The 26,904-nt window shown below is 31.1% G+C and overlaps 8 protein-coding genes, 1 non-coding gene and 1 pseudogene across 10 annotated transcripts, besides 3 other annotated features; 6 read left to right on the plus strand and 4 right to left on the minus strand.

The window, feature by feature from the left end:
• Positions 1-15: 15 nt before the first annotated feature.
• Positions 16-1,116, plus strand: TVAGG3_0868280 (disulfide-isomerase C17h9.14C-related family; the record flags this gene model as incomplete). The annotated part of the gene is made up of 1 exon (XM_001330613.1): positions 16-1,116. The coding sequence occupies one exon, from the start codon at positions 16-18 to the stop codon at positions 1,114-1,116; it is 1,101 nt and encodes a 366-aa protein (XP_001330649.1).
• Positions 1,117-1,439: 323 nt separating this feature from the next.
• TVAGG3_0868290 lies at positions 1,440-2,203 on the minus strand (annotated as a pseudogene). The gene has a single exon: positions 1,497-2,158. A coding segment is annotated over exon 1 (662 nt).
• Positions 2,204-2,978: 775 nt separating this feature from the next.
• Positions 2,979-3,900: a mobile genetic element.
• Positions 3,901-4,022: 122 nt separating this feature from the next.
• Positions 4,023-7,724, minus strand: TVAGG3_0868310 (glycosyl hydrolase; the record flags this gene model as incomplete). The annotated part of the gene is made up of 1 exon (XM_001330612.1): positions 4,023-7,724. The coding sequence occupies one exon, from the start codon at positions 7,722-7,724 to the stop codon at positions 4,023-4,025; it is 3,702 nt and encodes a 1,233-aa protein (XP_001330648.1).
• Positions 7,725-7,765: 41 nt separating this feature from the next.
• Positions 7,766-7,838, minus strand: TVAGG3_0868320. The gene has a single exon. It is a non-coding gene; the product is annotated as a tRNA-Ile (tRNA).
• A 158-nt stretch (positions 7,839-7,996) lies between these two features.
• Positions 7,997-8,794, minus strand: TVAGG3_0868330 (uncharacterized protein; the record flags this gene model as incomplete). The annotated part of the gene is made up of 1 exon (XM_001330611.1): positions 8,168-8,794. The coding sequence occupies one exon, from the start codon at positions 8,792-8,794 to the stop codon at positions 8,168-8,170; it is 627 nt and encodes a 208-aa protein (XP_001330647.1).
• A 1,861-nt stretch (positions 8,795-10,655) lies between these two features.
• TVAGG3_0868340 (uncharacterized protein) lies at positions 10,656-11,956 on the plus strand (the record flags this gene model as incomplete). The annotated part of the gene is made up of 1 exon (XM_001330610.1): positions 10,658-11,857. One exon carries the CDS (start codon positions 10,658-10,660, stop codon positions 11,855-11,857), a length of 1,200 nt encoding a protein of 399 aa, XP_001330646.1.
• Positions 11,957-12,436: 480 nt separating this feature from the next.
• Positions 12,437-12,474: a mobile genetic element.
• Positions 12,475-13,647: 1,173 nt separating this feature from the next.
• Positions 13,648-13,684: a mobile genetic element.
• A 107-nt stretch (positions 13,685-13,791) lies between these two features.
• On the plus strand, positions 13,792-17,115 carry TVAGG3_0868370 (GTPase activator protein; the record flags this gene model as incomplete). The annotated part of the gene is made up of 1 exon (XM_001330609.1): positions 13,792-17,115. The coding sequence occupies one exon, from the start codon at positions 13,792-13,794 to the stop codon at positions 17,113-17,115; it is 3,324 nt and encodes a 1,107-aa protein (XP_001330645.1).
• Positions 17,116-18,683: 1,568 nt separating this feature from the next.
• On the plus strand, positions 18,684-20,574 carry TVAGG3_0868380 (regulation of choline O-acetyltransferase protein; the record flags this gene model as incomplete). Its single annotated transcript, XM_001330608.1, has 1 exon — positions 19,312-20,544. One exon carries the CDS (start codon positions 19,312-19,314, stop codon positions 20,542-20,544), a length of 1,233 nt encoding a protein of 410 aa, XP_001330644.1.
• Positions 20,575-20,841: 267 nt separating this feature from the next.
• TVAGG3_0868390 (glycosyl transferase) lies at positions 20,842-24,711 on the plus strand (the record flags this gene model as incomplete). Its single annotated transcript, XM_001330607.2, has 1 exon — positions 20,842-24,567. The coding sequence occupies one exon, from the start codon at positions 20,842-20,844 to the stop codon at positions 24,565-24,567; it is 3,726 nt and encodes a 1,241-aa protein (XP_001330643.1).
• Positions 24,712-25,448: 737 nt separating this feature from the next.
• Positions 25,449-26,275, plus strand: TVAGG3_0868400 (uncharacterized protein; the record flags this gene model as incomplete). The annotated part of the gene is made up of 1 exon (XM_001330606.1): positions 25,483-26,253. One exon carries the CDS (start codon positions 25,483-25,485, stop codon positions 26,251-26,253), a length of 771 nt encoding a protein of 256 aa, XP_001330642.1.
• Between the last annotated feature and the right edge of the window lie 629 nt (positions 26,276-26,904).

Genomic DNA, 26,904 nt, shown 5'->3' on the forward strand with positions numbered 1-26,904 from the left:
TCAAACAAAAATTTAATGATTCCGTTTCTCTTTTCCATAGCTGAATACTATCAGTTGAACGAAAACAATTTTGATTCAACTACAGGCTCTCATAAGAGGATGTGTATCAAGGTTTATAGTACTTTTTGCCCACATTCACAAAAATTTGCACCAACATGGACAGAATTCGTTGAACTAAACAAAAACAATACAGACGTAGAATTTGGAGAAGTGGAATGCCATTCAAATGAAAAATTATGCAAGAATTTAACAAATGGATTATTCCCAAGAGTTCTTTGGGTTGAATCAGCAATAGGATTAATATACATGCATAATGGCGAGCGAACAATTCCTGTTCTTAAAGAATTTATGAACCAAATGCCATATTATCCTTTCAATTTTTCAACTTTTGAATTAAATCACTTAAAGGCATCCAAAACAAATCCAGTTTATTCACTTACACTTCCTTACAAAGAAAAAGGAAACTTAGATTCCTACAGAAAAATGTTTCTTGAAGAAGAAATTAGTATTCCAAATCTATATCTAGCATTTACTGAATATGGAAGTGCTGAACTGAAAATGTATGGAGAAAACATTATTACGTACTCTGAAGAAATGTCTCCAGAAGCTTACCGTACTTTTATCCAGAAAAATTCACCAAAAAGAGTTTTCAAATTCTCTAAACCTGCAGTTGAAAAACTAATGTTATCAGGTAGTGAATTCGTTTACTTACGCTTTGACTCTAAACATAAATTACAAGCATTTCTTCCAATTTTCGAAAGAAGTTTAGCAAAGTATAAGACATATTACGAAATATACGGACCAGAGACAGAATTTGGAAAGGAATTTGGACTAACAGGCAAAAATATTATTGTTTTTATTGATGAACGCAACGGAAGGTATTGTCAATTGAAGAGTGATAAACCAACATACTTAGAGGTGTCTAAGTGGGTAGATAACATTGAACAAGGAAAACGTCTTTCGTGGAAGAAATATAATTCATCTGACTTTTTCACAAAACTTTGCTTTGTAGTAGTAATAGTACTTATTGTTTTCATCCTTTACAGGGTTGTTTTCAAAAGAATGAAATTTTGTAACAAAAAAAGGATCTTATTATCAGGAAGCCATCTAGTATAAGCAAGTTTGTTTGTAATTAAATTGCTTTATTGGTTTCTTTTATATTTTTATTCTTGAAGATTTCAACGAGAATTGATTGAAATATAGATTTTTGGGAGGTTATCTTATTGGTTAGCAGATAACTTGTTTCAACCGTGAAAATTATTCCAAAAAAATAAAAGCACGTTGATCAACAATAAATGAAGAATCCTTTATTAAATCCAATAAAGATCTATAATATATTAACATTATGACTTCAACGAGATTTTGACTCGGTAAAAAAAAATTATTCCATTCTCGTTCGAGTCAGAGAAGTTTTGAAAATATAAATAAAGAAGAGGTAATTCTAAAAACAATCCGTAATATTTACAAACAAAAACAAAAATATATAAACAAACAAATCAATCGAAGGCAAAAGCATAACTATGTCTTCTGAGAGTGCGTGAATGTGATAAAACTGGACGCACATCTTTAGCTTCTAAACAGCTTTGAAGAATCGTGAGAATATCAGACTTAAGATTTCTATCGCCGTGAAAACCTGTCCAACGCTCGATTTGAATGCAGTTATCGCGGTTGGCAATGAAAGTATTCGATGAATCATCAATGAGAATAATATCTGTTGGAGAACGTTGGAATAAGCTGAGATCCTTAATTAAGAACCCACCCTCTTTATAGCAAGAATCACGATAAAGACGGTGATCCTTTGTAACGTAAGGGCAAATACGGTTAATTATAAAATCTGCGTATTCTTGTTCAGCAGCTGTAAAGATAAAGAGGTCATAATTTTTCTGGCAAAAATCTAAAAATTTCTTAAGTCCTGGACGTAATATAATGTAATACTTGTTGTATCTGAAATAATGAAGATTTCCGTTTGGTGGATTAAGTGATGCGTGAAATAAGTATCATCAAGGTCAAGAACCAGTGTCTTTTTGCCAGAAATTTCTTCCGGAGGTTGGTATTTAATGCAATATTCACCAGAGAAGAAATGTTTTATTTTTTCGCGAAACGTCAAAGGTCTGCGTGGATATTTTGTTGCTTTTGATACATATGATACGTCGTTCATAAATTTGGATTCACTGAATGAAAAAGACACGAGATTCATTAAAAATAAAAATTTTTATGAAATTAAAGGTGTCTCAATTAATTTCAGATATATTTAAATTATATTGAGATGCCGGCCAATTATCAAAATTAAAACCAAGCATAAACAACAATTATATATCCATATTTTGCAATTTATTCGATGACCACGTATAAAATAATTTGAGAGTGTCAGAAAAAACGTTTCGATTAGGATAAAGAAGGCATCCATTTCGAATTTAGGGAATGACTTTCATACGAAAAAGGTTTTTGACTGTACCCTTAAAATTACCCATTGAAAATAGATCATATGATAATCATAGTATACATAGCTTGTATATCAACTTATGCTATTCTTATAAAATCTTGTTAATAAATTTTTGATGAAATTATCAAAGAAATTCGATAATACATGAGATGAAACTTTTCGATCTTTTTACAACACCTCTTAAATATTTATGATAGTCTTTTCAATTTATCTACTGTGTCAACGATCAAAATATCAATTTGTTTATATTACAGCCATTAGTAAAATTATACAATAAAATATTGAATGCATCATAATTGATTTCAATACTAACGTTTCAGTTAAATTTGACAAAATCATGATATCGTTAATATTATTTAAGATCATTTATAGAGTAATACCCATAATATAAAATTTCTATCAAAAGTTGTCAAAATTAATTCAGATTTGATCGAATCCAATAATTTTAAAAACTTTTAAAAATGATTCGTCAATATGAGTATTATAAAAATTTCGTTAGATGTGAGGCAAAAACCAACATTTCTTTGAAATTTTGAAAGGTGACCAAACTATTTTTTGAAAGTCCGCCATAACTTTAATGGTACTATTTCAGCGTGTACAATGAATACAAAAATTCTAAGAGTGCCACATAAAATAGTACTTTAGACTTGAGTTAATGCTACCAAGCAAATGTTAAAAAGATGACTTTAGTGTTTTGATAATCAAAGATTAAAATCATTATTGTCTAAATCAATAATCATAACGACAGAAGTTAATGTTTTTTCATAAGTGCTTTAAATCCACTTTTAAAAGTATACCTCAAAAATCAAAATATCAAAAAAAATTGGCCGATAGGTTTGGCTTTAATTTTTGTCTGCTTTTATGATTTGATATGGATGTTATAATTTTAAAAGTTGAGCCAAATTCACCAATTGATTTTTGAGATTTGCAAATACTCAATAATTTTCAGCGTGTTATCTTTTATTAAAAGAACTATTTGGTTTCAGTATCATATAAATTGATATTTACTTTCTATTTGAACCTTCATTTAGGTAATGATTTAATAATACAGATTTCATCTAGTCCTTATAAGAGAATTTTGAATTTGTTATAATAAAAAAACAAACAGATATAGCTTACACTTCTATAATAAAGATACCTTTTATAGAAATCAGTATGAAATGTGTTTTGGCTTATTGGAAGCATATCAGACATAATCGCCATAATCAAAAAATCTATATACCCAATAAGTAATAAATTTGTCGATATAGATTTTCCATAAAATTAGTTTTTAGTCTGATCTTAAAATAAATTTAATTTTTTATAAAAAAAATCACATTTAAAAGTACCTTTTTAGTAGCTCGAAATCCTGTTGGTGGATTTCGGGCGTACTTCAAAATTAGCTTTTCTTCTACATATGCAAGCTATATTTTAAATATGGAGCAAATCGGATCGGCGAAAGGAGTTTAGTTACCTTTAAATTTTGTTGACAGCAATTTAATTTTATACTTGAGAATCAGCATTCTTATAAATATCCTGTAGTTTAGGTGATTAAAAAGTTTTGAAATCGATTAACACTGTTATTTATAAAACATAAATTTTATTCCTCAACACGTTCAAGTTTGAAAGATAATATCTTAAATGTTTCTATTTCGAAAGAGAAAGAAAGATAAGACTTGCTTTCGTCTACATTAAATTCGTATTTAACTTCTTTTTCAAGCAAATTGCAAGGAACAATCTTCCAATTCTTTCTGTTCAACAACGGGAATGATAAACTGCACTCTGTCCATCCACCATTCGCTTCGAAGACTCTGACAACAATTCCTTTTTCGTCCTCACTCAATTTAAGGGTATCTAAAATGACATTTCCTGTAATATTCACAAATTGTGCCTCCATTGGCAAATCGTCCAAACTCAATGTTGTATTTGGCTGTTCATAGTTAGCTATAACAAAATCTGTTACAAGATCCAGATTCTGTCTCTGGAACTCAATATTTTCTTCTTTATCATGGAACATCATTCTGTAAGTGAATTCTCTTCTTCCGTAATCTGCCCACATATCAGTTTGAAGTGGTGCTTTCAACAAACTCATTCTCAAGTCACCTTCGTGGATATCGTTTCCATATTTAGAATCAGATGTTATATAGATTCCTCCTGTGGAATCTGAATAATCAGCCCATTTTCCATTGACTTCAAACATCGCCATGTCTTGTGGCAAATTTCCATGCGTTGGTCTTTCGTGATGACCGAATTGTGTGCCGTATTTGGCACTCTTGGATCTGATGTTTGTTTGATATAATATCTTAAGAAGTTTATCGTGTTCATGCCAATCAACAAAAGTGACAAAATCAATGACACCTTTTTCTCTGAAATAAATTGTTTGATTGATAATTGTAACCTTGAAAGAGTCATTTTCTTCATCTGGTTTATCTTCACAACTCTCTCCTGAATGTTCTGTCTCATTCTTCTTATCATTATCTTTATCGTCTTTGTCACTTTTTTCTTTAATTTCTTTATTATTTTCGTCACTTTTTTCTTTAATTTCTTTATTATTTTCGTCACTTTTTTCTTTAATTTCTTTATTATTTTTATCTTCATTGTCTTCGATAATTTCAGTAATATTTTTATTAATTTTCTCATCATTAACTTTATTTTCTGTATTGTTTTCTGTAATAGATTCATTAAGTTCTGTAACATTTTTAGAATCAGTTCCATTAATTTCTGAAACTTTTTCAATTTTAGTTTCGTTTTTAGCTTCTGTTTTAGATTTTCTCTTTAGATATCTTGTGTTCTTGTATCCATGGCAGTTTTCGTTTTCGATGTTGCATTCAGGTTCATCGCAAATGATGTAACTCAGTTGGATTGAGTTGTTTTCAATTGAATAGTTCAAGAATTTCGGAGCTTTCAAAGGCATTTCTTTGTGGAATAACTGTATATCCCACGCTGGCCAATGAATGGATCTGTCTTCATAAAATTCAAACATATTGGAAGGACCACGTAAAAATGGTCTTTTTGTCTTCAAACTCCTTATCTGTAATATAGAACCATTAATCTTAGAAAATGTAACATTCAACTCGTCAGTCAAAACAGAAAATGTTTCATTGTCAGTTGAAGAAACTTTTATGTCATTTTTAGGCTCAATGAAAGAGAAATTGAATTCATTCTTCTTGTATTCAGAGCTGGATTCAAGAATCTCATACATGTCTACTTTGTAGTCAATATATGGAAATTCTGTAGTTGTAAATGTCCAACCGCCAGAAGGAACTGTTATTCCATTCAATTTTCTTACAAATGGCAAAGTATTGAACAAAATTTTTGTGTTTTCTTCTGTGGAAACTTTCATCTTTTCTGTCAATTTTTCTGTCAAATTCTTTTGTAATTTGTTTAATTTTCTTAGTGTGTTTTGGCCTTTCATAACAATATCATTATTTGCCTCATTGATGCATGTTCCTGGCAAACTGTCATGGAATTGTAACATCATTGTTTCTTCCCATAATTCTTCTATCGCTTCTTTATAAAAAGTGACATTATTTTGCCAGAAAAGTGACTTATAAATTGATAACAACCATTCAACATTATGTAAAGTTTGTTCTAACATTTTGTTCTGTTTCTTGACAAGTTCTTGTGTTGTTGCTGTTCCTCTATGATATTCTAGATATAATTCCCCATCCCAAAGTGGTAATTTTTCTTGGTATTTTTTGATCTTCTCAAAAATTTCTGAGAGTTTATTGAATTTTAAGTGAGGAACTCCTTCAATTTTCGGAAGTTTGTTTAGGACTTCCATGTTGTAAAGCATCTCTTCAGTGAGTCCTCCACCGCCATCACCATTTCCAGCAGTATGCAATGCAACACCATTGATGAATTTTTCGTTGTAACAAGAGTATGTTCCAACAATTTCCCTCATGTTACATAATCCGGTGTAAGTGAATGCTTGGTACGACCAGCTGCTTGGAGTTGTGATGAAATGGGAGTAAATTTGGGAGCCATCGATTCCTTTCCATATGAATGTATGGTGTGGGAAGCTGTTGTACTCATTCCATGAAATTTTTGAAGTTACGAAATTTTCAATTCCGGCGTTCTTCAAAATTTGAGGAATTGACGGTGAAAAACCGAAACAATCAGGTAGGAAAAGTGTTGATTGCTTGAATCCAAGCTTTCCTTCGAAGTATTTGACGCCATATAAAACTTGTCTTACCAAAGCTTCTCCGCTTGGTAAATTCGTGTCCATTTCTACAAATGTTAGACCATCTACTTCTATTCTATCCTTCTTTGCGTATTCCATCAACTTCTCAAATAAAATTGGATCATCTTTTTCGAGCCATTTATAATGTAATGGCGATGTAGCGAGGAATCTCCACTTGGGTATCTCGTCTGTTGGTGGATTTTCGAATAAATGGATCATTGATGACACTGTATTTCGGAATTTGTAATGAGAAATGTTAAATGGCCATTCCCAGACTGAATCAAGGTGTGAGTAGCCAATAACATTAATAAATGGATCGTCTTCTGTATGCTGAGGCAATGTTTTAAGTAATTTCATGAGTTTATCTAAAGCATTTGGAAGAGAACCGAAGAAATTGCTCAAATCACGATCATGATATCGTACAATTGGTAATACAATCGGCCATGTTATTTCTCTGATGTCTATCATTGGCAAAACTTCATTTAAGATATCTATTATTTGGTCGCGCTGTGTATTGTTTTCTGGTATGTCTTTCAATAACTTTTCTGTAACCTTTAGATAATAGTATAGTTTTTCGGCCCATCTGTTTGAAATTGTAATTCCAAATTTATTTAAAACGTGACTTGAACTGCATCTGCCTGTATAAAGACGAATTTCAACTAACCCTCCTTCTGTAATAATATGAGAATTATGAAATTCATCAATTGCGCCTACATGTTTTCCATTTAACCAAATTTGTCCTTCTGGTCCGGCAGGGAATTCATCATCCCAGCGACGGACATTGTAATGTGCAGCCACATCAAATGTAAGACGTAAAATATCTCTATGTGGTGAATATTCTTTTGGAATTTTAACATTTCCTTTAAATGCGAACCAATTCTTTTTAGTTTCATTAAATTTGAAATCTTCCGAAGCTTTCATTGGTATCCAAGTGTAATTCAATTGCGATGGCGGAATAAAGTCGGCAGTTGCATTGGGCGTAAAATATGAATCTTCAGCAAAAATGAAATTCACGTCTTTGGCAGCTGCTATCAAGTGTATGTACTTTGAAACCTTCTTGAGTTGGAATTTCTTATCATATACTTTCTTGATTGACAGCAAAAAGAGAGAATTTAGCATTTTTAGACTTTTGAATGGAAAAATTTCTAAAAATTAAAAAATGGTTCCGCTGGGGCTCGAACCCAAGACCTTAGCGTTATCAGCACTACGCTCTACCTACTGAGCTACGAAACCTTCACATTTTAAAAAATTTTTAATTGATAAACATTAATTGATAAGTAGAACTAATTAGAATATTTCAAGGAACATACTCTTGAATAATCTTGATGGTAAACATCATGTTTTTAAATTAATTTATTATACATTATTTCATATCATATATCGAAACGTCTCTTCATCCATAGCAATCCTCAATTCAATCAATATTATTGACACATAAAATAATTACATTATTTTCTACAATCAATTATTCAGAAAAATATATTTTTACAATTAATTCATAAATCTAATATATGGACGCTATTTAACAGAATTTCAAGATCTAATATTCAATAAGAAGAATCTTAGAATTCTTCATCACTTGAAGATTCAACTTCATCATCTTCATCGGATGAGACCTCAAGGTGAGGACGTATTTGTTGTAATTTAAACTTGATAAGATCTAAGACATCATCTTCATCCTTCTTGACCTCTGGTATTTCTTGAGAATGAACCTTTCTGAGAGAGGATTTTCCCTTTGTAATTTCACCAAGAGAAATTGCGGCCATCTGATTTACAGCTCCCTTTGGTATGATAGTCTTTGAAGGAGCAATCTTTCTCACCTTTGGAGCCAATGAAACTGGTGGTGGTGGTGGGGGCGGGGGAGGTGGTAATTTGGATACTGGAGGAGGTGGAGCCATGAGTGAATGCTCCTTTGCCCTCAATTCTTGAAGGTGTTTCTGAAGATCTTCCTTGATCTTTGTTTCACTTTGCTTCTGCTTTTCGAAGATTCTTTCGATTGAAGCAGACCTTCTTTGACTGCTCATTGTAGAAGATTTTCTTGTTCTGCTGACTTTAGGTGTCTTTGTCTTTGATGCACCAGACATTTCAACACTCATGATTGAGTTAGCTACATCAAGGTTTTCACCCTCCTTAACGAACTTCAGAGGGACTGCTTTTAGAGGCTTTGTCTGCTTAGAGCGAGAGAACATTATTAAATTATGATTCTTAACGTCTGGGTTCTCAATTATTTTTAAATATCTGTACGTTTATATCGTTCGAAATCAGAATTTCAATGGCATGTAAAATCTGCTATGGTCGGATAGAATGTTTAAATTTTATTTAAGGGTTTCGTTTTGCGAAAAAAACGTACAATACGCAATTTCGCTAAAAAAACATTTAGCTAGCAATTTCGACATTTGACTCCACTCAAGACGTCACTTTTTTAATTTTGCGGTATCATATTTTTGGAAAATCTTTATGAATATTATATAAAAAGTCTCTTTAATATCTATATTTCATATTTTTATCGATTTTTAAAGTTTTCGCGAAAAGTATTCAATTATTTTTGCTATTTGGTCGGGTAAATGTCAGATTTGCGACATTTTATGATATGATATTCAGATTCTACGTTGATAATAATGCTTATAGAACCCTCTTGCTATTGTGTCAAAATTGCGAAACCGATAGCAAAAATATCTCGCAATATCAAAATTGAGATATTGAGTGAATTATGCATTATAGAGATTAAAAATCTGATTTGTGAAAACATCTCATCAGTTTCTAGCTAATTCAAAAATCTTTACTATCTTATTCGATTAAAATGAAAAGGGAATAGTTTCATTATGCTTTAAATGACAGCCTTATAATATAATCATAGTTTTCGCTCAATATGCAGCATTTTTTTTTCGAAATCTATGGTCAATATCCTAAATACTGATTGCTTTGCATTCATATCTCTTACATTTTCTATACCCACATCACTATTCATTACTATTCCTATCTTTTTCATTTTTGTTTGTTTCTCATAATTTCTCAAAAAACATGATAACTTGATATTTGTAAATATCATACTTTATAACGTAAATAAGAACTTGACCTATTAAGAAAAGCAGTAATGAAAAGAAAATCTGAAATTCATAAAAATTACAAGTTTCTGATGACAATTAGCTTAATTAAACCAGGTACAAGATTATATAATTGTATTTTCTATCCAATTATCCATATAATATCTTATCCAGAAAAAATAACTTGATCAATACCAAATGATTTTTTAACTAGTAAATAAAGTATTTTCTTTACACACACATTGTATATCATAGTTTTTTTTTTGGTTTCGCAAAACATCCAAAAACAAATATGCTATAAAAGTGACAATTTTAGCAAAACGAAACCCTTATTTTATTTGTCTCTTTAGAAGACATCTTTTTTATGATCATAAAACTATGAAATTTCCATTGGTTTTATAAATTTCGTCATACGAATCTCAAAGACTCATAAATGGATAACAATGGCAATGACTATGGTAAAAAACTCTTAAATGTTCGCAAGAACAATAAAATATTTTGACCGATTTATTATCTAAGTTGTTAACGCATTAGATTTAGATATACATTAACACATATATAAGAAATGTTCAAGTTAATTATATCATATATGGTTTTTTTGTATTACTGTATTTCCAATGTTCATTATCTTAGTGTGAATATCAATCATGCGACATATACATTGAAAGTAATTAGCAATAATTGCGGATTTATCCTTATGTTTAATATAAAAATCAATATTGCCTTAATTAGATAGATATTTTTGGACTGATCCATATACCTTGTAATAAATTGAGTTTTTTCATTAAGAATAAGCAATAATTAATGTTAAAATATGCAAGTGAATACATTCGCATGAAAATATCACAAAACTTCGCTCGCAGATAAAACCTTAGCATGAAAGATATTACGTAACTCGTCATCCCTTTAATTTAATGGTAAATTGTATTATTCAGAAGTTCATTGAGCATAAATGGGATTTTACATTGTGATCGAAAAAATCGACACTTTTACTAACGAATTCAAAAAATGAGTGAAGGAGAATTCAAACTTTATTCGCCTATAGGAGATTCGGATTTCTCTCCACGTGTGAATATTGATGATTCTTTTGACATTGTTTATCAAAGCCCTCGCTCAAATACGAATGCAGAGATTTATTTCGGTTCAAAACGTAATAGACAAGTGCATCCCGTCCAAACTCCTCAACCATCACCAACAACAGGAAACTTTAGCCCTAAATCTCCACGAAGAACCAAAAGATTAAGTAATACTTTGCCAGATATAAGTGAAAGACAAGAAGATCCAGAAATTGACTTCTTTATTCACGATAACTCCGATTTAGCATCAACTGTTGCAACTCAAATACTTCTTGGAACACCTGTTTCTACTCGAAATCCCGAAATTTTACAATTAAGTCTTGCATCTTTGGAACAAAAACGAAATGCATTTTACAAAAATAAAGAATTTCATCAAGCAGAACTAGTCGAACAAGCAATTTCTCGAGCCAAAGACTTACTCTTAGAATCAATGAAAGATCTGATTCAAAATCACGAAATGAGTTGTGTAGAATTGAGAGCTCAGCATATTGCGACAGATACTACTATTTTTGATCATTCTAAAGAATATGAAAAAGATAAACTAGAAGATAGAGTAGAAAAAGCAATAGAGAACATGAAAAAGCGTCATGAACAAGAATTAAAGCAACATACTGAAATGTGGAACTCTGATGTAAAATTACGCGAATTTAATAAAATTTCTCCAAAATTAAGAGGAATGCGTGATCAGCAAATAAGATATATTCGTGCAAAGAAATTTGATGATGCTGACCAGATGGGAAAAGAAGCAGATAAACTTTATCAACGAGAATTATCACAATCGAAATCTCGTCATTACAAAGCATATATGGAATCAAGAGAAAGACTTCTACAACGACAAAAACAAGAAATTGAAACATTAATTAGTGCTACAAAAGACAGAAGATACGTTTTCCAAAAAACAGTCGAAAAGAACCGTGATTTGTTCCATAATCGCGAGAAAGTACTTCAAATATATAGAAGCCTTGCTTCAGATCGAGAAAAGCTCTGGAATCAAAGAAAATCATATCAATTGGATTTCTTAAAGGCAACACAAGCAGGAGCAAGAGCTCATATAGATGGAAATGTTAACAATCCTATGAAGCTTTCTTTGCCTGCTCTTCCAGAAGCAGCAAAAAGAAGTCCGAGAAGATAAATTTATTTTCAATCGACAGCATGAATAATTGAGTAGGAGTTTGGATTGGGGAGATCAACTCCTAGTTATTTACAACAATCCCTAATGTTTGTATTAAAGGATTTTTTTGATAATTTTCATAACAGGTTTTTTACCATCTACATTTTATTTTCATATGTCTTTCCCAATTTTATAATTATTTCATACTAAAGTTTTGCTGAAGACAGATAATAATTTACAGTCAATTATTGTTATGGTATTACAAAATAACGGAGTAAAAATGACTGAATTCAGTTCCATGTGATCTCAAATACATCATATCACAAAACAATGGACTTGCAGCAATAAAACATATCAATATCACTTAGATTTCGGTTCTTTTTGTTAAATATGGATTACATGATGTTATGCTATATAAATCATCATAAACGATTTATCCCATATCAATTGTGATTCGGTGAAAATTGTTTCTTTGGATTTTAATTTTAATTCATACCATAGATAATTTTCTATTTAATTCCTCAATTGACAAAACTGACATTTAATCAATTATTTCTGAACGTTATTTTATGTCATATTGTCAAAATAAGTCATTTATACTGTTGTAAACAGAAATTCATCAAAAGTGACACCTCAGAAAAGCTAAAATATTGAATTTTTGGAACTGTTGATAGAGCACGTTTTTAAATATTAATTAAAGTAAATGTATATTTTGTAAAGATTCTTTTTAATAAAAAAATAAAATTTTGAAGAAGAACACAAAATCTTCTGAAAAATAATATCACATAAACTCATATTATTTTCTAATATATAACTATTTTATATAAAAATCAAATTCAATGATCTTAAAAGCGAAGGATAAACCTCAAAATTTACGAATATAATGAGTGGGAATATAATGCTTATCTATCATAAAACCATATGAAATATCAATTTTGCTTTACGCCTAATTTTTGACGACAATTAGCAAAAAATGTTAAATGTTAACACTCAGTCCATTTGAATATGAAAAATAAAATTGACTTTGATTAAATGTTTTTATTTATCATGCAATTCTTCTTGCGACCAAAGATTTGAATAAAATTTCAAAAAATAAGATAGCTTAAAAAATAATATACGGTAGTGTTTACTAATAGATGAATAGTATATAAATTCTATTAAAATGGATTTGATCCAAAAAAATATAAAACCAAAAATAATTGTTATAATTTAAATGAAGAAGTAATTTAAAACGATTTGATTTATGATCAAATTTTATATATTTTTGGATCAAATCCATTTTAATAGAATTTATATACTATTCATCTATTAGTAAACACTACCGTATATTATTTTTTAAGCTATCTTTTTTTTGAAATTTTATTCAAATCTTTGGTCGCAAGAAGAATTGCATGATAAATAAAAACATTTAATCAAAGTCAATTTTATTTTTCATATTCAAATGGACTGGGTGTTAACATTTAACATTTTTTGCTAATTGTCGTCAAAAATTAGGCGTAAAGCAAAAATTGATATTTCATATGGTTTTATGATAGATAAGCATTATATTCCCACTCATTATATTCGTAAATTTTGAGGTTTATCCTTCGCTTTTAAGATCATTGAATTTGATTTTTATATAAAATAGTTATATATTAGAAAATAATATGAGTTTATGTGATATTATTTTTCAGAAGATTTCATTCTATATGCCTATGAAAAGTACTCTCAAACTAACTTTTTCCTAATTATAATTAAATCTAGAATATTGTATTATGCTTAGTATTATTTCATTTTTCTCGTTCAATTTAGAATTTACAAATGTCAAAAAATTGAGAGCTGTCACTTTTGATGAATTTCTGTTTATTACAATTTATACTACTATTTTGCCTACTGCTATTTCTGATGTAGTTCGAAATAAAATTTTATTCAAATTTTTTCTTTTCCCCTCTTTTTTTTTCGTTTTCAAATTTGTAATGGCATCCAAAGTTAATGATAGAATGAAGAAAATACTTAGTTGTCTTAAGGACAATAAGCCCTTAGAGTCACATATAAAAGAATATGTCTCTCAACTAAGTATTTTTTTCGATACTTTCAAGAAAAAGGAAAATGTTAAGGATTTGGTCTCTGTAGTTAATACTTTCAAAGATTTCTTGCAACTAGAGATCGTGAAACAGGTTTCGGCATCGGATTATGACCAATTTTTGATCCTTTGTTCGGAATTTTTCAAAGATACTACACCGATGGAGCAATTTAAGCTTGTTGAGCCCTATCTTTTATCGGTGTTTACCTATAGCTATGTTGTTCGATTAAATAAATCAAAGACCGATGCAATGAACCTCAATGTTTTCGACTTTATCGGAAATCCGGACAACATTAACCGAGACATTTACGCAATATTTTTGAAAGCATGTATAGAACTCGATGATCAGCAATTTGCACTTTACTTTAGTGATTTTAGTAAAGCAGCTGATACGAATACCGAGTTATTAAATGAATTCAAAACTCAATATCCAAAAGTCATCCCGAATATTCAAATTACTCAAACTACGATTCATAATGCTCTCTTCATCTTCCTTGATTTATTTGTTCCTGCCATTCCAACTCAATCGAGTTTTGGCAGGATACGTATCATCTGGAACAAGCTCGACCACAATCGCGTGAATTATTTCATCAGGCAGTTCCAAGAGCACGCAGAGAGAACTCAATGCGAATATTACAGTTATTTTTATTTAATGTTCCTTTTAGATATGAAAATTACGGATGTATCCAAATGGAAGGATGCATTTGAATCATGCCGGACTATTGCTCCTTTCTATTTCGGTAAGTTTATTGGAATTTTATACTTCAAAGACTTGTTTGATATTAGCTACGACCATATCTTCCACATGGTTGAGAATGAGGCTCAAATTTCAAAGACACTTTCGCCACGCCGCGTCGAATTTGTTAAGAAATTTAAGAATTTTATTTCAAATCCATTCAAATCGGCAATGGAATTACAAGTAACCAGTATCGATCACAAACTTATCGATTTTGATAGCGGTGTTTCCAAATCTACATTCAAACCAGAGATTTTCAAAGCATTATGTGGTACTCATTACGAACCATTCTTAATCGGATTCTTAAGTGTCTCTCATTACCTTCTAAACATTATTCCGCCAATGCCACATAAGCCACTTTCCTCAATTTTCCAGTTAACTTTACCTCCTTTATTTAATTCGATTTCTAACAACGCGCACTCCGATTTCAAAGAACAATTCTTATCTACAGCCATTGCTATCTTCAACGATCCAACAATATACAGGGTTGTCGAACCAAAAATTTTCGAAATTTATATCGAATCTTTACTCGTTAATCTTTTCCACAACGAGAGCAGTATCAAGAGGCTTGCACTCGAAGGTGCATGTAACTGCATCAGATTGGCTCAGCCTGGCTTCCAACTCTTAGTACAGCCATTTTTATTTTTAGTAAAACCACATTCAGCGAAAAAGTCCTCTTCCAAGTCCTCCAAGTTGGATACGAGTAATAAGAGACGCAGCAATGCATTCCTTATGCTCGAAAAGAGGATGAATATGAAGGAACAGCAGTTTGATGGAAAGTTTTACGCATTTGTATCTTTGGCATCAATGAATTGCAAAGGAGATAGAGAGAAAGCGTTGCAGATCCTTGATTCTAAGCTTACAAAGGATCAAAGTAATATTTTGGAATTCAAGAAATTCAAAGAATCTTCGAAAATTGATTTGGTCCATGTTGTCCTTAGATGTTTCGAGAAGGTCAATACTCAATACCTTAATAACGCCTTCTCCTGCATCGTTCAGATCATTTTGGAGTACGCTGTTCAAAATATTGATACATCGGAATTGGAAGAAGCTCTTATCAATAGATTTGACTCTTATGATAATGATATCTATCAAATGTTACCTTCAATGTGTAATTTCGATTCAGTAATTCCGAATTTGCTCACTCGATTATTAGAAAAATTAATTGAGAAGGATGCAGTTCAGCATTCAGATATAATCGCTCATGTACTTCTTAATGTAACATCAATCAACCTTGGAAAACAGCTGAAAATGTTTGTAAACAAAATTAAAAATGAGACAACTCAAGATTGCAAACAATGCATCGCAGATTTGTTGGCTAACTACAAGAGGTATCCTTATATGAATGGAATTAGCCTTGCTGATTCAACAATTCCTCCAATTTTAGAAAAATCTAAGTCATCTTACTGTTTTACAACAAACAAGAACAGTATTATAACTGGTCGTACAGAGAAAGATCATTCTATCATTACAAGTTTCCAAGTCAGTGCCAAATCTTCCTTCAAAGTTCAATCACAACCTTGTGAGGAATACCAATACCAGAGTGACCTTACATGTGACTTGGAAAAGCCAGAAATACCTGATTTTTACGACGTTGATCTTGTTTCTCCAATCAAAGTTAATATTGACAAATTCATGAGCAAACACCAGGCAGAACCAATTACCATCCCATGTGTTGAGGATAAGAGCTGCAAGGAGAAGTACGAAGATGTTAATATTGACGCATTTGACGCAATGCAAGAATTATCAATGATAAAGAACGGAAATCTCCTTCCGAACACAAACAACATGCCTGGACTTATCAATTCCGTATACTCTTGGCCAAGTCGCTATACTCATAAGATCGGAGTTGTTTATGTCACTCAAAACATCCGAAATCAAAAGGACGTACTCGCTTTGGATGCCGGATCCCAGAAATTCTATGATTTCCTCAAAGATTTTGGTTACCACATTGATATTAACTGTCATCTCGGATATACTGGTGGTCTTGACACATTTCATAATACGACAGGACCGTCATCGATATATCATGCAGATGCAACCAATGAAACGATGTTCCACGTTTCAACGCTCATGAAATCTTCAAATGACGATCAGAACGTTTACAAGAAGCGCCATATTGGCAATGATAATGTTCACGTCATATTTACTGAAGATTGTCAATTGTATGACCATGAAATGATTGTTTCCCAGTTTAATCATGCTCATATCATTTTGTATCCGCGATCTGACAGATTCACTGTTATGAATTCGATGAGAAAAGATAATGTTGCCTTTTATGGATTAATTTGTGGAGCAGTTATCCATAGAAATGAAATTATTTCCCCATTGGCAAGAACTACTGCCATTGAAGCTGATAGAGTTGCTAGAAGAGATCTTGTTGTTAAACATGGAGTCCCAGAATTATTGGCTCATCAAATTATTCCACTTGCTCTCCCTGAAGAGCAAACAGTGGACAAATTAGAGTCCAACATGATCTAAGTATATACATCACTTACTTTTTTCATAAAAAGTTTAATGTTTTAGCTATACATGGCACGGCGGGCGCAAAAAGTGACAAAATAGAATACCTATGGTGGCAAGACAAAGGAAACATTTTTGTAAGGCAAACATTATATCAAATACCTTTACTTTGTAATAAGAAATATAATTATCACGAAATTACAAATAAATATTGTTTAATATAATTAATAGCAAAATTCTTTTTTATTATTTCCCTTAAGACCTTACTTATTAAGTATACGTATAACAAGCTTGTACTGCATGTATTAGTTAATAGAACAAAAGAAAATGAGCTCAAATGAAAAAAATTTTCATGCTATTTTGGAAATATGCATATTCGAAGTATGAGAGTTGTAAACACTGAGAATTTTAAGCTTTGGTTGATGATAGTCTTTAATTTTTCTTGAAGTAGTAAATTATTTGATATGAAAATTTAATGGCCAGCATAATCAATCGTGCGTTTCGTTTCTTGATTGAGAAACGATGATTGTGTGCTAATGAATTATTGCGTCTGACAGGTTATGATTATGGATACCTGAAATTAAGCTTTTATGGGAAACATCACCGAGCGCCATTTGGCACCCCTAATGCTGTTTCTATCGGTATGATTAAGGAGCTTTCTTATGCACTTTCATCACTTGAACTTGAACGCTACAAGATATATGCCCCCCTCCCAATGGGAGGTGGGAGCAAAAATTGAAATGTTTACATTGATTTTTGAATACTTTACAAGCACCCCTCCCAGTGGGCGCGGGCGCAAGTGATCGGGTCAAAAAAAATCATAAAAATATTCAAAATTGCGATTTTAATAGATGTTTAAGAAGTAAATTTATTAATAACGATATTTCATAGTACAAAATGTGTTCAATCTCTTCGTAAATCATTCAAAAAAATCAAAAGAATTTCCAAAATTCAATTTTTGTAGTAAAATTTACATCTTTTTCTATGGTCTCCTCCCCACCAGTGGGAGCCACCGGAGGCGCGGGCGGCGCCGCTGGCGCCAAAAAAGTAGCGCCCATCGTGCCATGTATAGTTTTAGCTTAAAATTTCTAATTTTCTAAAAAAAATTGAAGAAATTTGAAAAAAAATAATTAATAAAATTAGAGCAATGTTATTTCATTTATTCTAATGTATACTTAGCAAGTAGAATTTACAAATCAATAACATTTTTCGATATAATGAACTTTTGAAAGAAATAATCGTTTGTTCGATATCGAGATTAACATTGATATGTTCATTGAGTATATTCAAACTAGATCAAAATTATAAAACAAAATACATCTTCTCAAAATTCTTTTTCAATTTTTTCTTTATTCAAAAAATAACCATATATATTGTATGGTTATCTATAATATATTTTAATATCAGGCGGAATAGCTTTGAGAGTACATTCAAAATCATAATGTCCTCACAATTAATTCAATATGCTATTTCTGTTAATTTTTAATTGTAAAACACTCAAAGTTACAGATTTATGTTCTATCAGCACTAATAAGCAACTTATTAATATCAAAACAGTTAAATTAATTTTCAATTTTTTAGAAGCAATTTTTTTCCCCTTCTCCTAAGATGCTTTTAATACTATTCTTTCAATACATTTATGGAGCACGAAGGCCACACCCAAATACTTCGACGAATGCAACTTATTTCTGGTCAGATCCATCAAATTATTTGAATAATAAATTTAGGATCTCAGTAAATACGAAATATCTAAATTCATCAAACGATTCACAAATGTGTAAATCAGAAAACCAGGTCATTACATGGAACAATAGTCAATATTCTTGCAAATTAACTGATATTATTTCTCAAAATCAAACTAATGCATTATTAAATACATTCAGTAATGTTCTATGGTCCTTTGATGGAACATATAGCGTTAAAAACCTTCAAGATCCAATTCAATTCAAAACAGACCAACAAATTTTAGATGTTACAGATAGTTATACGATATCAAATATTGATTTATATATAACATTAGTCATCAGGCCATTTAATGACGATAAATCAGATATTTTTGCCATTTCAAAAATCACTGATATTGATCAATCAAATTTTAGACCAATATAAGGAATAATTGCATTTAACCCAAAATTACTTCCTAATGTTGAAGAGAGCTATTGGGACCCTGCAAATCAACTTTACGCCGCTATTTACCAACAAATATTTATTTTAATGGGATTACATTCAGATATGTTTCAATACTATCATTCCAAGACAGATATGACTCCATACACCAATGTTACTTGCAATTTGACAAGATATGGCAGAAAATTTATTTATTTGACAACTCCTTCTCTTCGGAAGTTTGCAGAATCATTTGGACCAAGTGTATCATCTAACATTTCCGATCAATGCCCTACTGGAGTCGAAATGATCGATCATGGATTAGATATCGGACTTAGACCAGCTGGAAGACTCTTCTTTACAGATATCATGGTTACCAGTCATCAAAGGAGTCCTTATTTATATCACAGAGTTACTGACTTGACTTTGTCTTGGATTGAAGACACAGGAAACTACGAAATGATCAATAGAATTGGCCAACCATTAGTTTACGGAAATCCACATATATATGACACAAAACAAACAGATTTCTTTTATTATCCGCCACAAACCGTTTTTCCACAGAGTTTTCTTTACAATGATACCGATTCTTCACCGGAAAACTCAATCGGTTTTGACTTCTCATTCTCTTCTGTTGACCAAAGTGTTCAAATTAACTGTAATGAAGAATCTGAATCAGATTTCTGTAAATACCCAGAGTTCTACAATCCCTACAGTAGAACAACTTATTACCCATGGCCGGAGTATGATTATCAGCCAATAAAAATGCCAAAATTGTATTGTCAGAATATGAATGAAGCTGCGATACCACGAATGCTTACAGACGAAACAGATTCATGCGGAGATTACAGGTGTGATGATAATAATACGAAATTTACCATTTTCTTTGTTACAAATGAAAATACAGGAGATTACACATCAATTCAATGTACAAATAATGAATATCAGTCAAAGATTGGTATTACAGTCAACAGAGTGCTTCAAGTTGGATCAACAAAGAGATTTACTTTGAGATGTCCGAATCCAAAAACTTTTTGCGATGCAAGAGAACTATTCCTAGATTATTATGTTAACATTCGATCATACACTCCTTATCCGACAATGGATCTTAGAACTCCGTTCGAACCAACGATTATTCAGTTTGATCCATCTCGTTCTCCATATATTGACCAGGTCAAGAATCCATGGCTCATGCCATTAATTATTTCATCTGCTACAACATTCCTTTTAGTTATGATTCTGATTGTTACGCTTTTGATATGTTTCTTCATGAATGCTCAAGAATACAGCGATTTGTCAGATAATGATACAACAGATTATACCGAACTTGAAAATCTTTAGTTACATTTTGTTTAATTTTTTATAAATATTGTTTGTTAGTTTATTCTATATACCAATAATCTTATTTTCACCTTAACAACTATTGGTGTCCTTTCCAATATGAGCTAATTCAAAATTTAATTTTATTTTCAAAGTTCTATTGGAATCTGATTCAATTGACCTAAGATTTACTTATAACACAGCTTTTTATTAATAATTGGTCTACTTTAAGCCTCTATTTTTATATGAAATTCCGAAAGAAACAAAACCTCGATAAATATTTTGGGGAATGTTATGTGTTAGACCCTGAAAATTTAAATGTTTTTCTTCTTTTCTTTATCTTTTTGCAAGTTCAATCTTGATCATCAGATTGTGATTGATACTAAGGTTCCTTGGTATGAATCAACAACTTTTGATCAATATTTCGTTGGTTTAGCAGAAAATTCAAATAAGAAAGCTGCAGAATTCTTCAAAAACGTTGCAAACAAGCATTGTCATACAGATAAAACATGCATGATTCAGATTTTAAATTCGATTCTTGACAAAAAATCAGCAAATACAATAATTTCTCGTGAAGAACTCAATGATTTATTACCAATTATTGAATTTAATCGTGAACAAGCTAGAAGCTATAGAGGAAGCAATTTCGAAGATTTATTTATTGTAGGTTCACAGCCAGATTTTGAATATAACTGTATTTACTTCAATAATGAAAATATTACAGTTTTACCAACAGAATTCCAACTTGGAAACAACAATACGATTGTCTACGCCAATTTATCAAATCCAGATACATTTAATTTCGTAAATAATTTAATCGTCAACAAAAAATCATTTGTTCTTCGTCCAACATCGCAAGGAAAGTTCGGATTAGATGTTCGTGGATACGGAATTGAGCTCCGTCCATTCAAATACTCAATGGAATACGGTGTAAAAGATGATCAGAGGTCTTCTGAAAATTCTGAAACAAATCCTGAGATATATGATGAGACCTTATCCAATTTCGATAACATCCAAGACATGAAACCTCTTCAATCTGATATTCATATTTCGAAACCAGCATTTACACAATATTTCGATGAAAATGAGCAACCTTTCCTTAAGAAACTTACATATATCGCTGAAAATCCATCAATTTCTCTTCCAATTCTCGATTCTATGTATAATGAACAAGAAAACCAAAATGTGTCGATCGATACTACGATACCTATCAAATCTATCAATGGTAGAAGCATTTCCAATAGCGAAATCGATACTTTTACGATATTAAATATCATAAATCAGGAAAGAAACGCTTATGAAGTGCTGAAAAACGAATCTCATGAAAGTTTAGACATGTTTAAGATCGAATTACCAGATAAAACAGCTCACAGATTTGATTATCGAAATAAATTTATTGCATGGAAGAATAATCTCGAAAAGGATCAAATTTCAAAGGACTACAAAGTAACAAGGGAAGAGCTCTCAAACAAGAACCATATTCCTCGTGTAAAACGAAATTTGTTTAATTTACTTGTTACAGCTGATCCCACGACCCAAAATGGTGTCTACAAGTACTTGGTAATGGAGAAAATCATGGACAAAGGTTATCCGTGCAGATTCGGTGGTTTGCCAGTATTTAATTTGAATGATCCTTTATCCCGTAAAGCAGCGTTCGCGTATGCCTACATTAAGCAGTTTTCAGATAGTCTTGCATTTGATTTCCTTATCTTTTCGGCCAAATTCACTGGATTTGATGCTAGAACTTATCAGCCACTTTTCCCTTCAGAAGAATCGATTGCAAAAGCGTATACATACGTAACTAAGACAATTAAAGACGCTACATCATGGCATGACCTCTATAAATACTTCTCTCCGCTCTCAAAAATTCATTCTTATGTAAAGGAAATGACCCAAAAAGTGACAGACAAAAAATTGAATGAATACATGACAATTTTCAATGGTTATGTATTTTACAGTTTATATACTGATTCTCTGGATGGTTTGTTATACAAAGAGCAAGATTACTTGAGTTCTTTAATTGAAGAAAATGTAATTCCTGAGAATTTTGACATTTTCGATGTTTTCAATAAGTTTACTTATGTTTCTCCTGATATTGAATCGAAATACTCATTGACACCAATCTTATCATTACATTTACTCAATCAGCCGAAGAAAATCATGAAGAAATTCATGAATTTCCTTAAAAATAGTTTTGATGATGAATTTAATGATTTCGTAATTGTTTTTACTGAATCTAATCAAGAAAAGATAGAAAACCAACTGAAGCAATTAAATGTTTCTTATCTTATTAATCCGAAACTCCCTGAAAAACTCCACAAAGCACTTGGAATTGAGAAAGAAATGTTGATTGTCAACGGAAGAGTTTTTTACAATTTTGATGATATCCAAAAACACTTGAAATGGACACAGAACTTTATATCAAGATTATACAGGAAAGTCGATTGCAAGAACTACGTCAAGTTCTTCTTCTATTGTTTGACATCTAATTTCTATGAAAATGATATCCATAGAAATAAAGATTCATTAATAATAAATGAAAACGATAGACTTTCTTTTGAATCAAATTCAATGTCTGACTTCACTTTTGAATTTACATGCAATCCATTTGATGAGTCAGATCAGAAGTTAATACCCATTGTTAACTATTTGAATGAAAAAGATGTAATTGACGTGAAAATACAACTCAATATTCCGACATCTGTTTCTGGACAATCAAATAATGTTTATAGAATGGCTTTGGATAAAAGTGAAGTAATTTTTGGAGCGGTTGATGATCTGACAACTTATTCTATTATACCACATTTCCCGCAAACATTCGTTTGTGAGCAAATGAGGTCAGAATTTGACGCAGATAACATTTTGACTTCACTTTTGACACCAGGAATTCATAAGTGTTCTTATATATTAACTAATGTTGTTGCAAACGGTTTGACAAATTCTAGCGGTTTTGCCATTTATTTGGGAGACAAAAATTTGTCAAAAATTAGTGGCACTTTTCTGTCAAAAAGCGGTTATTGGCAAATCCAAGCCAATCCAGGCTTATTTGATGTTGTATTGAGCAAAGAATATATTTCAAGTTATAAGACAGAGAAATCAACTGTTTTTGTAAATTCTTTCGCTCAAAAAGATAATTTTGTCACTTTTTCACAATTTAGCAGCTTTGAACAAGTCAGAACTGATCCGAAAACCATTGAAACTGTTGATGTTTTCATTGTTGCTTCCGGCCAATTATATGAAAGATTGGCCAAGATCATGATGATTTCTGTAAGAAGACATACAAATAGTTCTGTCAGATTTTGGATCCTCAAAAACTATTTGAGTCCATCATTCAAAGCAAGTTTGCCTAAGATGTCTCAAGAATATAATTTCTCTTATAACTTAATTAGTTATAATTGGCCGGCCAATTTATTCAAACAAAAAGAGAAAAACAGAATAATATGGGCGAACAAAATCCTATTTTTGGATAATATCTTCCCTCCTGATTTGAAACGAGTTATTTACATTGATGCCGATCAAATTGTAAGATCTGATTTATCCGAATTGATGAAATTAGATTTATCTGGAGCTCCTTACGCTTTCACTCCTATGTGTGATTCTCGAACTGAAATAGAACCATACAGATTTTGGAAGAGAGGATATTGGCAAAAACAGTTGCGTGGTAAGAAATATCATATTTCTGCTTTGTTTGTTGTTGATTTGGAGAGATTCAGACAAATGGATGCTGGTGAAATTCTTAGAGATGTTTACCAGGATTTGGCTCCTGATCCAAATTCACTCGCAAACTTGGATCAGGATTTGCCAAATTACGTTCAAGACGCTTTGCCAATTTATTCTTTGCCTCAGGAATGGCTTTGGTGCGAAACATGGTGCAGCGACGAGACAATGAATAAAGCGAAAACAATTGATTTGTGCAATAATCCATTGACTCATAAACCTAAGTTAGAAATTGCTCTTGAAAGGGTTGAAGAATGGCCTGGATTGGATGAAGAAGCAAGAAGAATTACTGCAAAACCAGATGAATACATGAAAAATTTCTTTTGATGTATACGTATATTTTTAAATAAATAAAGAAACATATATAAACTATTTTCATTCTCAATATAAATATACATGTGATGTTTCCGGATATCTTATTCAATTATGGATAATGATATTATATCATATTATAATATCATTATAATTTAATTTGCAAAAATATGAAAACAAAAAATTAAAAATTTTCGTGTGACTTTTCCCATTAATTTTCTTGATTCATATGAAAATTTTGATTCTTTTTAATTTCAAAATTATTGGAATCGAAATTTGGAAATTTGTAAGAAAATAAATTTGAATTGAAAAAAGAATTACGATTCATAATCAATAAATTCATTGATGATATATGAAATTTTGAATTTGGTATAACATTTGAAATTTCAAATCGTTTTTCCTTATATCTTTATTTTAAATATAAGTTTTTTCACATTACGGCAAATTGGTTAATGACTGATGAAAAAAACGTGGTTGGAAATATAATTGTCAGAAATAAAACGATACCTGAATTGAGAAGGAATATGGCTCCGAAAAAAATTTACCAATATTCTTTTGGTAGAATCAGCATAATATTCTAAATAGTTTCACACTATAGAAAGCTCATTTTCATAAAAATTTGACACATGAAATAACGATATTTCTTTTTGAGAATAACAATGGTTTCGAATTGAATTATGAAATATTCGTTTCATATTGCAGTGTGAATTTGTAGATAATCCAAGATTTTCTAAAATATTATCTCCCACCGTAAAGTTCAGAAAAAAAAGGCATCGTTTTGTTGGATCAAGAAATTCAATAGTTATTGAAACTTTCATCACCGGGATTATAAAACTATTCAGATAATTATGTTATTTATTCAGAATTTTTTGTGGTCAATTATAATTGAATTAAAACGATTGAGAATGATATGAAAAATCATTTTAAGTGATGTTTGCAGTCTTATCTGTCCTAGCTGCATCTTATGATCACACGGATGCATTCACTAACCAGTATAATGAAATCTATGATGCTCCACAACAGAAATGGGAAGCGAAGAAGGGTTACAAGGTTGCCACAACTCCAGAAAACCCTAATGTCCTTGTTGAAGTCAGTAGTAAGGATATTGAAATCAACCTTCCATACTTCAGTGTTGTTACAGTTAATGGTGACAAGAACAAGATCACAGTTACAGGACCAGGTATTGTCCAAGTCAATGGTAACAATAACGTAATTAAGAATCTTTTCGACCTTACTGCACCTCTCACACATCCTTTAATCTTCATAAATGGCACATCTAATGAGGCCAAAGCAACTTACAAGGGAAAGTCTTTCACACATCAGCCTATTCTCGCTTATGTCCTTACACCAACAACAGACAAGACCAAACTCCCAGATGAAAACTGGAAGGGTGATAGAGATTATTGGGTTCATGCCAAAGGCCCAGAAAGTCAATCATTGCGTAATGCTGATGTTTGCAACTATTTCAATATTTCCACCCTCTCATTTGTTCAATTCATGAACAATACATTAATTTATGTTACACCTTATGAGAATGATTCAATCGGCAAGTACACAGACCCAGCAATTGTAGGTGTTGCTGTTATGGTTTCAGTTATTGTTATTTGCATCCTTATTGTTATTGGTGTTATTGTTGGTGTTATCTGCTATTGCAAGAAGAGGAGTAACGGCGAACAAAGTGGCTCATTCAATAAGATCTAAATGGTCCATCCTGATAAATAAATAATAAATTAAATAAAATTTATTAAATTTTTATGATTTTTTTTTCCAACGTTGAGCTCAGAAGTGTCAATTGCACTGTGTTTTTAGGTTTTTTGTATCAAAAAACAATGTTGTTTAATATTTATTGATTATTAATTTTTAAACAATTCAATCTTCGATATATCTTATTTGAATCGTCTGTAATACTGAAGGTAAGCCATTCCATATCTATAAATTTCAGAATAATTCATAATTTGTTTCGGAAATTTTTGTATTCATAGTTTTCCACATTTACAATATAGTACAATTTTCACAAAACTGATTATAAAAATATTTTATATTGATAAATGATGATAAACAGCTTTTAAAATTTTTTATGTCTGATCAAGTCACTGTTCCAAAAGAATACAGCGAATTGAGAAACACCTATCAGTATCACATTGATTTATATAATGCATTATATCGATTGAAAACTGTAGATGAAGAAGATTTAGATAAGAATTATAAAATGATCAAAACATTCAAAAATATAGTAAATAATATATTTGGCATCATTCCGTATAACAATCGTTATATAATATCATACCTTAAACCTGCGAAATTCATATTTGATCTGAAAGACGTCAAAGATATTAAAATAACTTCAGACAT

This window comes from Trichomonas vaginalis, chromosome VI, assembly GCF_026262505.1.
Source record: "Trichomonas vaginalis G3 chromosome VI, whole genome shotgun sequence".
NCBI classification, from domain to species: Eukaryota; Parabasalia; order Trichomonadida; family Trichomonadidae; genus Trichomonas; species Trichomonas vaginalis.